General features: G+C 39.1%; 1 protein-coding gene across 1 annotated transcript; it reads left to right on the top strand.

Annotated features, from left to right (window-relative positions):
• Positions 1–248: 248 nt before the first annotated feature.
• LOC108664461 lies at positions 249–4,472 on the top strand. Its single transcript, XM_018151048.2, has 3 exons — positions 249–372; positions 1,161–1,312; positions 2,147–4,472. The coding sequence occupies exons 1-3, from the start codon at positions 295–297 to the stop codon at positions 3,978–3,980; spliced, it is 2,064 nt and encodes a 687-aa protein (XP_018006537.1). The 5' UTR covers positions 249–294; the 3' UTR covers positions 3,981–4,472.
• The last annotated feature ends 6,026 nt before the right edge of the window (positions 4,473–10,498 follow it).

Raw genomic sequence — 10,498 nt, 5'->3', positions numbered from 1 at the left:
CCTTCACTACCCATGCAGGAGATTTTAAGACATCATCAACGACTGTAGTGCTGCAATCATCACATAGTGCTACATTCATCACCAAGGAGCGTTTGCACCACTACCTTTACACCTGCATCACACATCACTTCTACATCTACACCTGCATCACACATTACTTCTACATCTACACCTGCATCACACATCACCACCACCTCCACACCTGCATCACACATCACCACAACTTCTACACCTGCATCACACATCACCACCACCTCCACACCTGCACCACACATCACCACCATCACCACCAACATGCAGCAGTGGTGCAGAGTGTGTGGAGAAGCGGCCGCAGGCTTCCATTTTGGAGCCTTCACGTGCGAAGGCTGCAAGGTATGGCAGGGCAGTTTGGCTGCTAAGTTAATCGATTAGGAAAATTGCCATCAAAATTAACAAGATTTTATGAACTGATATAAGTGATCCTGCAGCGCCTTGATTAGTTGGATAATAAGTTGCTCTTATGTACTATATTTTGACTTATGTTGATTGTATCCGTAATTAAATATTTGGCTTTATAAAATTATTCAAGTGTTAACCTGCTCGCATTTGGATTTAAATTCGTTACATATAAGGTTTAAATACACTGGAGCCAATTTCCGACATTAAGAAAACACTTCAAGTTATCTTATTTTGGCAGTGCATGCATACAACTCTCAAAAACTGATTAATGCTTAAATATAATTAAATAAATATTAATAACATCGCGAATAATAGCCATTAAATTTTTAATAATACCGAATAGAAATTTCTAAATGCCTTCGTATCCTCATGACCAGCACATTCACTTGAAATGAACTGTCATCCCAAACACCAGCGGCTGGAATCTTAGCCATGCCTAGAATATCGCGCGTGACCTCCACACAAAAATCCTGCAGATAAAATACTGAAGGACAGCCGCTGTGCCGAGCGAACTCCAGAGGTTGCGGCAATATTTGTGCTCTCAGGGCGACGGGCAAATGATTGAAATGGAATGTCATTGTATAATATTAATAAGATGCGTAATTTTGTTGTAATTAATGAAAATACGACCGTAGTTTACTCGAGTAAGATTTAGGTCGTAATGAGATTAATTTGAATTATCATTTTTTTATCTCTTATCTTGTTATGTTTTCATTCGTCAGTCGTTTTTCGGACGCTCGTACAATAGTGTGACGTCTCTGTCGGAGTGCAAGAGCGGCGGCCGCTGCGTCATCACCAAGAAGAACAGAACGACGTGCAAGAGCTGTCGGTTGAGGCAGTGCATCAAAGCCGGCATGTCCAAGAGTGGCTCAAGGTAGGCAAAATCAACAAGTCTTCTAGCACTACCCACACAAAAATTATTCCGCGATGGATTGCGCCCTAAAAGTGACATAAGGGGCAGAAAATTCTTAGAAAATGGTCGGACTTAGGGAAAATTTTTGAATTATGTTCATTGAATAGAGCAAACTTAACATCTGACAAGAAGTTGGCGGATGGAAGTAGAACTAAAAGTAACAACTAGGAAATAATGACATAACGACGTAATTAAGTAGTCCTGAAAAGACCTTACATCTCATAATGAGCGTTGGAAAAATGATCTAGAACTGAAATTCAGTGGCAGCAGAGTGACCTAAAATATCAGCTTGTTCCATTCATGTCGACATTTCATGTGTTTACTCGCGTAAAGAATTGCATGACATCTCAGAAGTGGTCGGCTTCGAGGAAATTAGCTTGAAAATGCAAGTACAGACACATAAAGAACGCATAATGTTGGTCTCGACTAAACAGAGGGTGTTGGAGTTGTCTGACAGTACAAATATGAATTGTTGGCCTAGATAGCACGGAGTTTCCGGTGACTATCGCCCGCGACGGGGTCACAAAGTTCAAGATGTGAGATAATAAAAGAGGCTCTAATATCTTGAATAATCAGCCATGCAGTCAATCAATTGTTTTTCAGTCAATTGATTTTACATGCCGAACTGCGCACCCGGGAAAAAAGTATGTAGGAGGAAGTTCTTTATTATCACAATAATTCAAGAACAGCAAAACCGTTAAAGGACGGATTAACCGCCGATGTTTATAAGACTATTTACGGAAAATGCCATTTCTCACTTTGACATAACTGAATAAAACCTTTTTTTATTTACAGGTATGGTAGGCGGTCGAATTGGTTCAAAATCCACTGTTTGCTCCAAGATCAGCCTCCTTCTTCTGACACATTCACTCCAATAGCGACTAAGTTGAACGCCAACAGCCACGCTAAAAATACGAGGAACGAAATTGGACACGACGCTCATGAAGAGCCGGTGCTAACGATAACCAAAAAAGAAATTAAGCGAGAGTCAAATGTAGAACTTGAAAGCCCGACTAGTTTAGAGAAAGTGAGACAGTCTGACGTCGAGATAGCGTCGAATCCTAAAATGGAAGAATCCGTAACTATTACAAGGAAGATTGTTGGAAACGACAACCCGGCTTCGCAGTCGCCAGAATTAAGCATTATCAGCCCGAGCACATCGTCTAATTCACGATGCAATAAATTTGATATTTTCAACAGTGCCTCTAAAAACCACTGGCCTTTGTTTGTTCCTTCAGATTCTAATTTTCCGAACGCCTCGCTATCACTTCAATTTTTAGCTCAGGCGGCTTCTTACCAGAATTTCCATTCGTCGACTTCCTTGTTACCTGAATTTTTAGAAAAAATACATCCATCCACATCGACAGCAAGCGAGTTCAAGTTGAAAACTCCAATAATTATGGATTGTAGAAACCAACAATCAGATAATCAAGTAACGGACACACAATTGTCTCCCATGGAAACATTCCATCGAATTTTCGGAAGCGGGAGTGCCTGTAGAGCTAAGGAAGAGTTACATACTGCAATGGAAACTTACCTGGGGTATTTAGAGTCTTCGACTAGAAATAAATTTTTTGGTATTCGGTCATCGAAGCGAGAGTGTGATTTTGAAATGCCATTGTCATTAAATAAGCGAACTGAATTTCAAACCTATACACAGAAATCTTACACGGGCTTTCCTCAACAACGAACCGAAGTCCTCGCTAGCCACCAAGAGGAGCCGATTGATCTTTCTATAAGAAAAGAAACTCGCGATTCGACGGGCATCCATGGCCCAGTCTCGGTGGGGCCCATGGGTTTAAAAAATGTGCCTTCATTTGTAAACGAACGCAACTGCTATTCTGTTCCATCACTAAAAAATGATTATCAAAAAGATTCACAAGATGATACAAATGCCGAATTAATGAACGATGGTACTTCATCAACATCTGAAGAAAGTTTCATGAAATGTAAAAGTTGGAGCGACTTCAACCATAATTCGATTGATGCCACGAGTATCCCATTGCCCAGATCACTAACTAGACCTGATTTAAACTATACTTTACAAGAATTGCAGCAACAATCTGTCTGTTTAGAACCAACTGAAAATGTTCACAGACCTTTCGTACGGAAAGAAGGGAGTACGCATGTTTTGGACACTGACGCTTCTTGTTCAACACTACCGCCTTCTTTACGCGCCTCTCCGGATGCGTCACATCTACCGCTCCTTGTTCAAATGCAAGCAAAAGCATGCCAGGCAACAACATTTTCTAAAATATTCGATGATTACGAAAAAATTTACGGGATCAGTGCCGATGCACTGAAAGCTTATGCAATCACGGGCACTCCCTTAGAAATTTTTCACAACATTTCTGGCCCCAACAATTTTTTTCCAATGTCCAATGATGAAACTCTACATTTAAAGGATACATCTGGAAGCTGTCTCAACAAAGAGCACGAGTCAAAAGCACCCGAAAACTCAATAAAGGGACAAATGGCAACTAAGGACGAGCAAAAAAATACTACTGAAAATCCATTGGTGGAATGTAGCGTTGTGGTGTCCCAAGTCTGCTCGTCGTCAGGAGGGCAAGAGGAAATGGAAAGGGCAAATCCTCAAAAAAATAATAGGCTAGTAGATCATCTAAGATGATGACTTATAGTGGTTTCTTTAATTAGAGTACGTGACTAATTTGGATCGAGTCTGTGATCAAAGAGAAAGAAAAAATATATTTTTCCTTCAGAACTCACTGACAATTGGTCGGCAAATATTTCGTTATGAAGCAAACATGAAGAAATGCCATTATTCACGTGTAGTGATCACGTGAGGGACAGTTCTAGGCAAGAGGCTCAATTTGAAGAAATTAAATCGTAAATATTAAATTTACGTGCAGTATAATTTATACTCGAGGGAGTATCTGTCAGTCTGGTTTTAATATTCGCGTAGCTATTAGTTACCATTAAATCATAGGATTTTAGTGAGAATAATGAGTACAACAATAAAGTATACAACGTAAATGCAGGAGGTGAAATACCAGAAATATTTGTAACGAGAGGTCTCCCTTTTTTATAGCGATGAATGTGCTTACACGTAGAAGAATGTAGACATATCAATTGTACGACTGGTTTTCACAGCCATTTAAAATAAAATAAATATATATTTTCAATGTCTTTTTTTCTGCTCGCCTTCTACCACGTCATCCGCAATGGAAAGAAATGAATTTTTACCCAACATCATTACTGATCTAGGTAAATATGGGCTTTAATTTTGGAATTATACAGCTTGCCAATATCAAGATTTAAAATATAACAGCACACGACAACAAAGTAATCAACTTTTAAACAAATGGGAGGACATTTTACCCCTAGAGAACGCTTAATTTTGAAAAAGCGCCTACTATGATATTGAAAATATTTCAGGCGCATCATCGAATGAACACAAAATACGAGATATTGAATTAGTTCACAGAAAGTGACTCCGACGAGGGAGCTTCGCTGAAACGATGTCACGATTTCAATTTAAGAGCCGTAGTTTTGAAGGATATTTCTTATTAAATTATTTTTTTAAGATCAAGAAATGAGTTTAGTAATTTGCCCTTCACTCACGGGCGTATTTCGCAATCCAAGATGAAAAGCCGTTCTAGAAATGATGACAAATCCACCATCATTTGTAGTAAAGAGTTAATGATTTATTGATGAGCGTTTGAAGCTGAAATTCGAACATCAGAAAGCAATCCTTTTGTACGGGTGTCAGTTATTTTAATGCTGGCAATTGACTGAGTAAACAATAAGTTCTCTGTGGTATTGTATTTAAGAAACATTACAAAAGCATGAACCAAACAGCCTGTTATGTTGTATTTAACGTTAACCTGAATACATTTATTGGCCGAGATCCAATTACATACTTGCGAAAATAGTAGAGGCTATAAAACATATTTATCAATCATTAAATCAACATTTAGAGAAGATATTCTTGATAAATTAAAATTTCTGTAACATGAAAGTGTCAAAGTTTTTCTGTCACGAAAAATTTAGCATGCGTAGCTATCGATCAATTCAACATGAACGCACCGGAAGGAAAAAGAAGCCATCGACGTATCGAGCTAAGCAAGACACCTTAATACACAACAAGGCGATCTCAGCATGACCAACGAGAATGGTCTCTGTGTGAGTAATGAGAATGATCTCTGCATGACCAACGAGAATGATCTCAGCATGACCAACGAGAATGATCTCTGCATGACCAACGAGAATGATCTCTGCATGACCAACGGGAATGATCTCTGCATGACCAACGAGAATGATCTCTGCATGACCAACGAGAATGATCTCTGCATGACCAACGAGAATGATCTCTGTGTGAGTAATGAGAATGATCTCTGCATGAATAATGAGAACTATATCTGCATGACTAACGAGAATTATATCTGAGGCGCTAATGAGAACGTATGTTAAAATCTACGAGCCAAGCTATGTAGGAGAGCTAAACTCGCAGTATGGAAGGATCCTAAAAAGCGCTCACGTTTAAGCTTAAAAATTAAAAAAATTGTGTTGAAGTGACCCAGCTAAAGAATCTTTAAATGAATTTTGAATGTAACCCGAGTGCCTTGATTGAGCAACAAGTTCTGAAACGTGAACAGGTTGACAGTAACGAGAAAATGTCTAATTAATTCATACTTTATTCAATATACGGAACATAATCATGAACATCGAGATCGATGAGTGAATTTATTCAAGTTGAAATATCCATCAATTTAGTAAATTTATGGAATATACAAATTCCGGTCGGTTAACAAAAGACATGCAAAAAAATTCCGTAAAATTTTTTTTCGTCACGATCAATACGAAATTTATTGTATGCATTTTGGCGCTTTAATGACCTAAATTTCATACCATTAATCAGAACACAGTGTGTAAAAAACGCACCGAATATTCGATTACATTGCACGCAAATCTCAAACATTTAGGCACAAAAAAACTGTCAATATTATTTTTCATGAGAAGCTCTTCCGCTGACAACGACCCTGGTCCTCCTGACGAGCGTCAGTCGTGCCGGACGTGTTCTTATAACAAGCCACAGAAATAATTCAGAGACAAATAACACTTGTCATGGAAATGACAGCTTAGTAATTACATACAAAAATAACGCCAAAATGATGTATCCACATGACGGAATTCTAATTAGCACGAGAGCGACGTCTCATTGACAACGATGCACAAAAAATTCCTAGCGTGAACCCAGGTTATGACACGCTTTTTGAGAAATATGGCAATTAAATATAATAAAGTACTGATGCAGGTAACAGTCACGCAGTAGTATTGATGCACTAGAGAAACAAAACTAAATAATTCGTGAGAACTTCGAGATTATTAAAGAACTCACGGCGCTGACGATCCCGCGTCTCGCATTTTGACGTCGTGATGAACTTTAACTGAGATTGTGATTCGTGACGTACGTTTAGCTCGACCTTGGGAGGCTTGCTCGGCTTTGCCTAAAAAGGCAAAAGGTTGCGAGCCTTCGTGGGAAAAAGAGAGTCTAAGAATTAAATGCATTATCTACTGGGCACAGCGATTCGGCCTCGATCCGTGAGCTATTTGGAGGGTTAATTCTAACTATTAAGGAATATTATAAGAATATGATATATATATATATATATATATGGTTGGCAAAAATAGCACAGATGCGAAACTTGAAAAACCAATGCATGTCGAGTCTAATAGATTAGTACAAAAGATCTTCCGTGACCATCGGTATTAAAAACGAGTACGAATAGAATGATTTAATAGAATGATTTAAGTAAGCCAACATAATTAGGGCATGATTACCTAACTCCATTAAAGATCACGATGATGGTCGTGAACAGAAGACAAAAAAGACATTAATAGTCCAGTAAATTTATTAGATATTGGCATGACGAAATCAAGTTTCGAAAACGATCAATCTCGTCTTCGTTTTTCAAGGTACACATTCCAGAAGTGAACCACGTTTTCCAAACAGGTTCGCTTGGAAGAATAAGAAATCATCAATTATATTGATCTTCACAGTTCATTAATTTTCCTCGTCATCGAACAAAAGTCCAGCAGCACGACACCTTCTACTTCATTAATCTGGAGTCTCAGCTGCCTTTGCACAAGGGAACATGCAAGTCTGTTGATGTCGACTCCTTGCTTCACTTGCAACAATCTATATGAATTATACATGAATTTCCATCTAATCGAAGAATGAATTCGTTACACATTGATGATCATTCAGGTGTTTAGTAAGTATTTTAGTTCACTATGTCAATGATGTAGTCAGATGTTTAATGGATCGAGTTGCACAATATAATATTATCAATACCTATAATAGAAGCTCAAACATTTAGTGACAAAATTCGTCCTTTTCTCAGAATGATATTTCCTTTTTAATTGCGAATCTACTAAAATGTGTGCACAACCTTACCGTTACACCATATTTTCTTAAAATTGTTGTTTATTCTAAATTGTGACAATTTTACTATCAGCTAAAACGTTAGTTATGAAAAATTGGACTAACAATACTGTTTATGCTTACTATTGCTCCACTCAATGGCACAGACAAACGTGTCATGCGTGACCATCTAGAGATGTTAACCGCGCATTGAAGCAGATGGCACAAGTACAAGCGGAAGACAATGCTGGGGCGCTGAGAACACACAACGCCGCAGAAGGGGGGTCCTCTACAGGCGCTAACGAGTTCACGAGTCTTCGCAAAAGATCGGACGCGACAAGGAAGCGATAGCCACCAACCCCAGCGGGGCGAGGATGACTTTGCATTAATTCGTACGAGAAGAACGAACCTTTTGCAGCCGAGGCCGAAGATAAGATTAGTGTTAGCTAAGTGAGTTAAGCAACGGTTGCATTTTATGACTTTTTTAAACTATGCTTGAGATTTACTTGAGAAGTGTGCAAATTCAACACGAAATCAGGTTAACACGAATACATTTTTTTTTTGATCATTCCTGTAGATAAAAATCTGCTGTGAGCAGCATGGGGACTGTTATGGTGGGAACTAAAACACCTTGGGTTAATTGGGAGACAAGGTGCGGCTATTATCTTGTAATCAACCGTCGGGAAACGAATTGTACGAGCGGGCATCGCAGGATAAATGCTGGAAAAACTTGAAGAAAATAATTGGTGCCCTTAATTTAAAGTTGAATTGTCGGAAAACGAGTAACTTGATCTGAAAAGTGAAGGAAATTTTAGGAGATACGATCTGACGTTTAATTGCATTGAATTCTATAATCGAATTTCATTAGAATCCTCGTTACAAGAGGTAAGGTCATGGGGCAGGACCCTGGTTTTGCCATTAATGTAACGAAGCAAATGTCTGCAGTTGATTTTACAATAGTTAGATATATAATGGATCATTAAAACAGTTAAATAAATGATCAGAAAAACAATTGGATAACTACTTAGGAATTGGAAAAGTTGTCCAATTTTAAAAATTTAACTAGATCTAGAAGTTCAGCATCAGGTTTCCAATTACACCAGCGCATATAATCGGTAATTTGAGCAGAGCAATAATTTTTGCGAAACCATATTTACTTCAAAAAACGAAATACACAGCTAATACTAAAATGTTTACGGACTGAGAAATACATGCACAAATTTGGTAGTAGTTCCGTTTTCAATTGCCAATTTCTTTTATCTTTTTATTCAGATGATTTGGAGGCTACAGCATCTCTAAAAATTACACGTGTACCCAAGTGAAGGTCGTGATTGTGCAACTTTTCATCCGTCAAGTGAAAAAAGTTCATAGACACGGCCTGGTTTCGAAATAAGGCGACTTTTTCTACCATCCAAATCGTGAAAACCTCTTTTTCTCCCTGCAGTAAACAACAATGTCATCGGATTATATATAAAAATTGTCCGATCAGTGCTACATCATCGATAACATGCACGCTTCGCTGGAGTCCAGAGATAAGCCCTATACCCACGACTTCTCATTCGGTGCATCAAGGTGAACACATACAGCACAAATTTACGCTACAGTGGCACTGAAATAAAATTTATCAGCAACTGGACTTTACTTGGTTTATATCACAGCGAAATTTCAGGACGAGTTTCCAGACCATTATTAATAAGTGTCGAAGGTAACCGCATCAATTAAGACAATTTCTCACTTGAAATATAAGGAATTACTGAGAACACCAGAGTAAACATCGATTCAGTTTTACATGCCATTTTGAATAAAATAAGTGTCGTCATTTCGACACCGTACACAAAAATTCTGCCTTTTGAGATCAGGAGGTAGCCCGTGACCTTGCGTACGGCGGGGGTCTAATTACGAGAGGAAAATACGCACGCGTTTTCACGGTGATCGCGACAACATAAATAAATCTCAACAGTGAATTCGTTCAAATCGCAAATCAGCGTTCAGTGTGCACAGATTATCATGAGAATTAGCGGATGAATTTACCGAACTCCTGTTCTTGGAAGTAGAATTGACACAATCATCACCCCTTCAAACCCAGTAGTAAGTCACAAAATCCTAAGGAATTTATAAATTGTGTGGGTGATATGCCCCTGGTAGCGATCATATATTGAAACCGTTGTTCGTGCCAAATACTAATAAGAATAGAGCCTGTACTGAATACAAACGTCCACTATACGCACGAGCTTGAGGCCAACGAACGACCTTTACCTTGCTTTAATTGATGCATTGCATTTACCAGTATACCGACGCAATTGTAACCGCTGAAACTTCACGCGGAGCTGCTCCGCTGACCGTTCCGGAGATTAGGTTTCACTTCATAACAGTGCGCGGGGGTACGACTGAAATAGCCCAGCATTGCCCAATACCAGCATAATTTTCATGCTTCACCCCGTGCGCAAGCATGGTGCAGAGCAAATTAGCCAACATGGTTACTTGCTGAAAGTAACAGGGACTAAATCCCTTCATGGATGTAAACCAACGAGTCAATGAGCTGCAAGCCGCCAAAACAATGGTCGTAATCCACACGCTAAACCCCAAAATATTTCTATTCCATGCAGCCTAGCCCCTTCACCACTTTCGATAAAGAACGCCCTGCGCCACAGTGCTATCAGTACACTGCTACCTCTCCAGCCTGTCCGTTCTTCTGGAGGCTAAACCTCCACGCTTACCCCCTGCTCCCCCTCCTTTCGGTACGCCCTGCGCCACACTGCTAC

This window comes from Hyalella azteca, unplaced genomic scaffold, assembly GCF_000764305.2.
Source record: "Hyalella azteca isolate HAZT.00-mixed unplaced genomic scaffold, Hazt_2.0.2 contig14805, whole genome shotgun sequence".
NCBI classification, from domain to species: Eukaryota; Metazoa; Arthropoda; class Malacostraca; order Amphipoda; family Hyalellidae; genus Hyalella; species Hyalella azteca.
Note: the sequence above shows the minus strand (reverse complement) of the source record. Positions and strands in the feature narration are given on the sequence as shown.

Coding starts and splice junctions, on each gene's coding strand:
- LOC108664461 (XM_018151048.2), top strand. CDS start 295: ATGCAGCAGTGGTGCAGAGTGTGTGGAGAAGCGGCCGCAGGCTTCCAT. Junction 373..1,160: donor TCACGTGCGAAGGCTGCAAG/GTATGGCAGGGC, acceptor TTCATTCGTCAG/TCGTTTTTCGGACGCTCGTA. Junction 1,313..2,146: donor ATGTCCAAGAGTGGCTCAAG/GTAGGCAAAATC, acceptor TTTTATTTACAG/GTATGGTAGGCGGTCGAATT.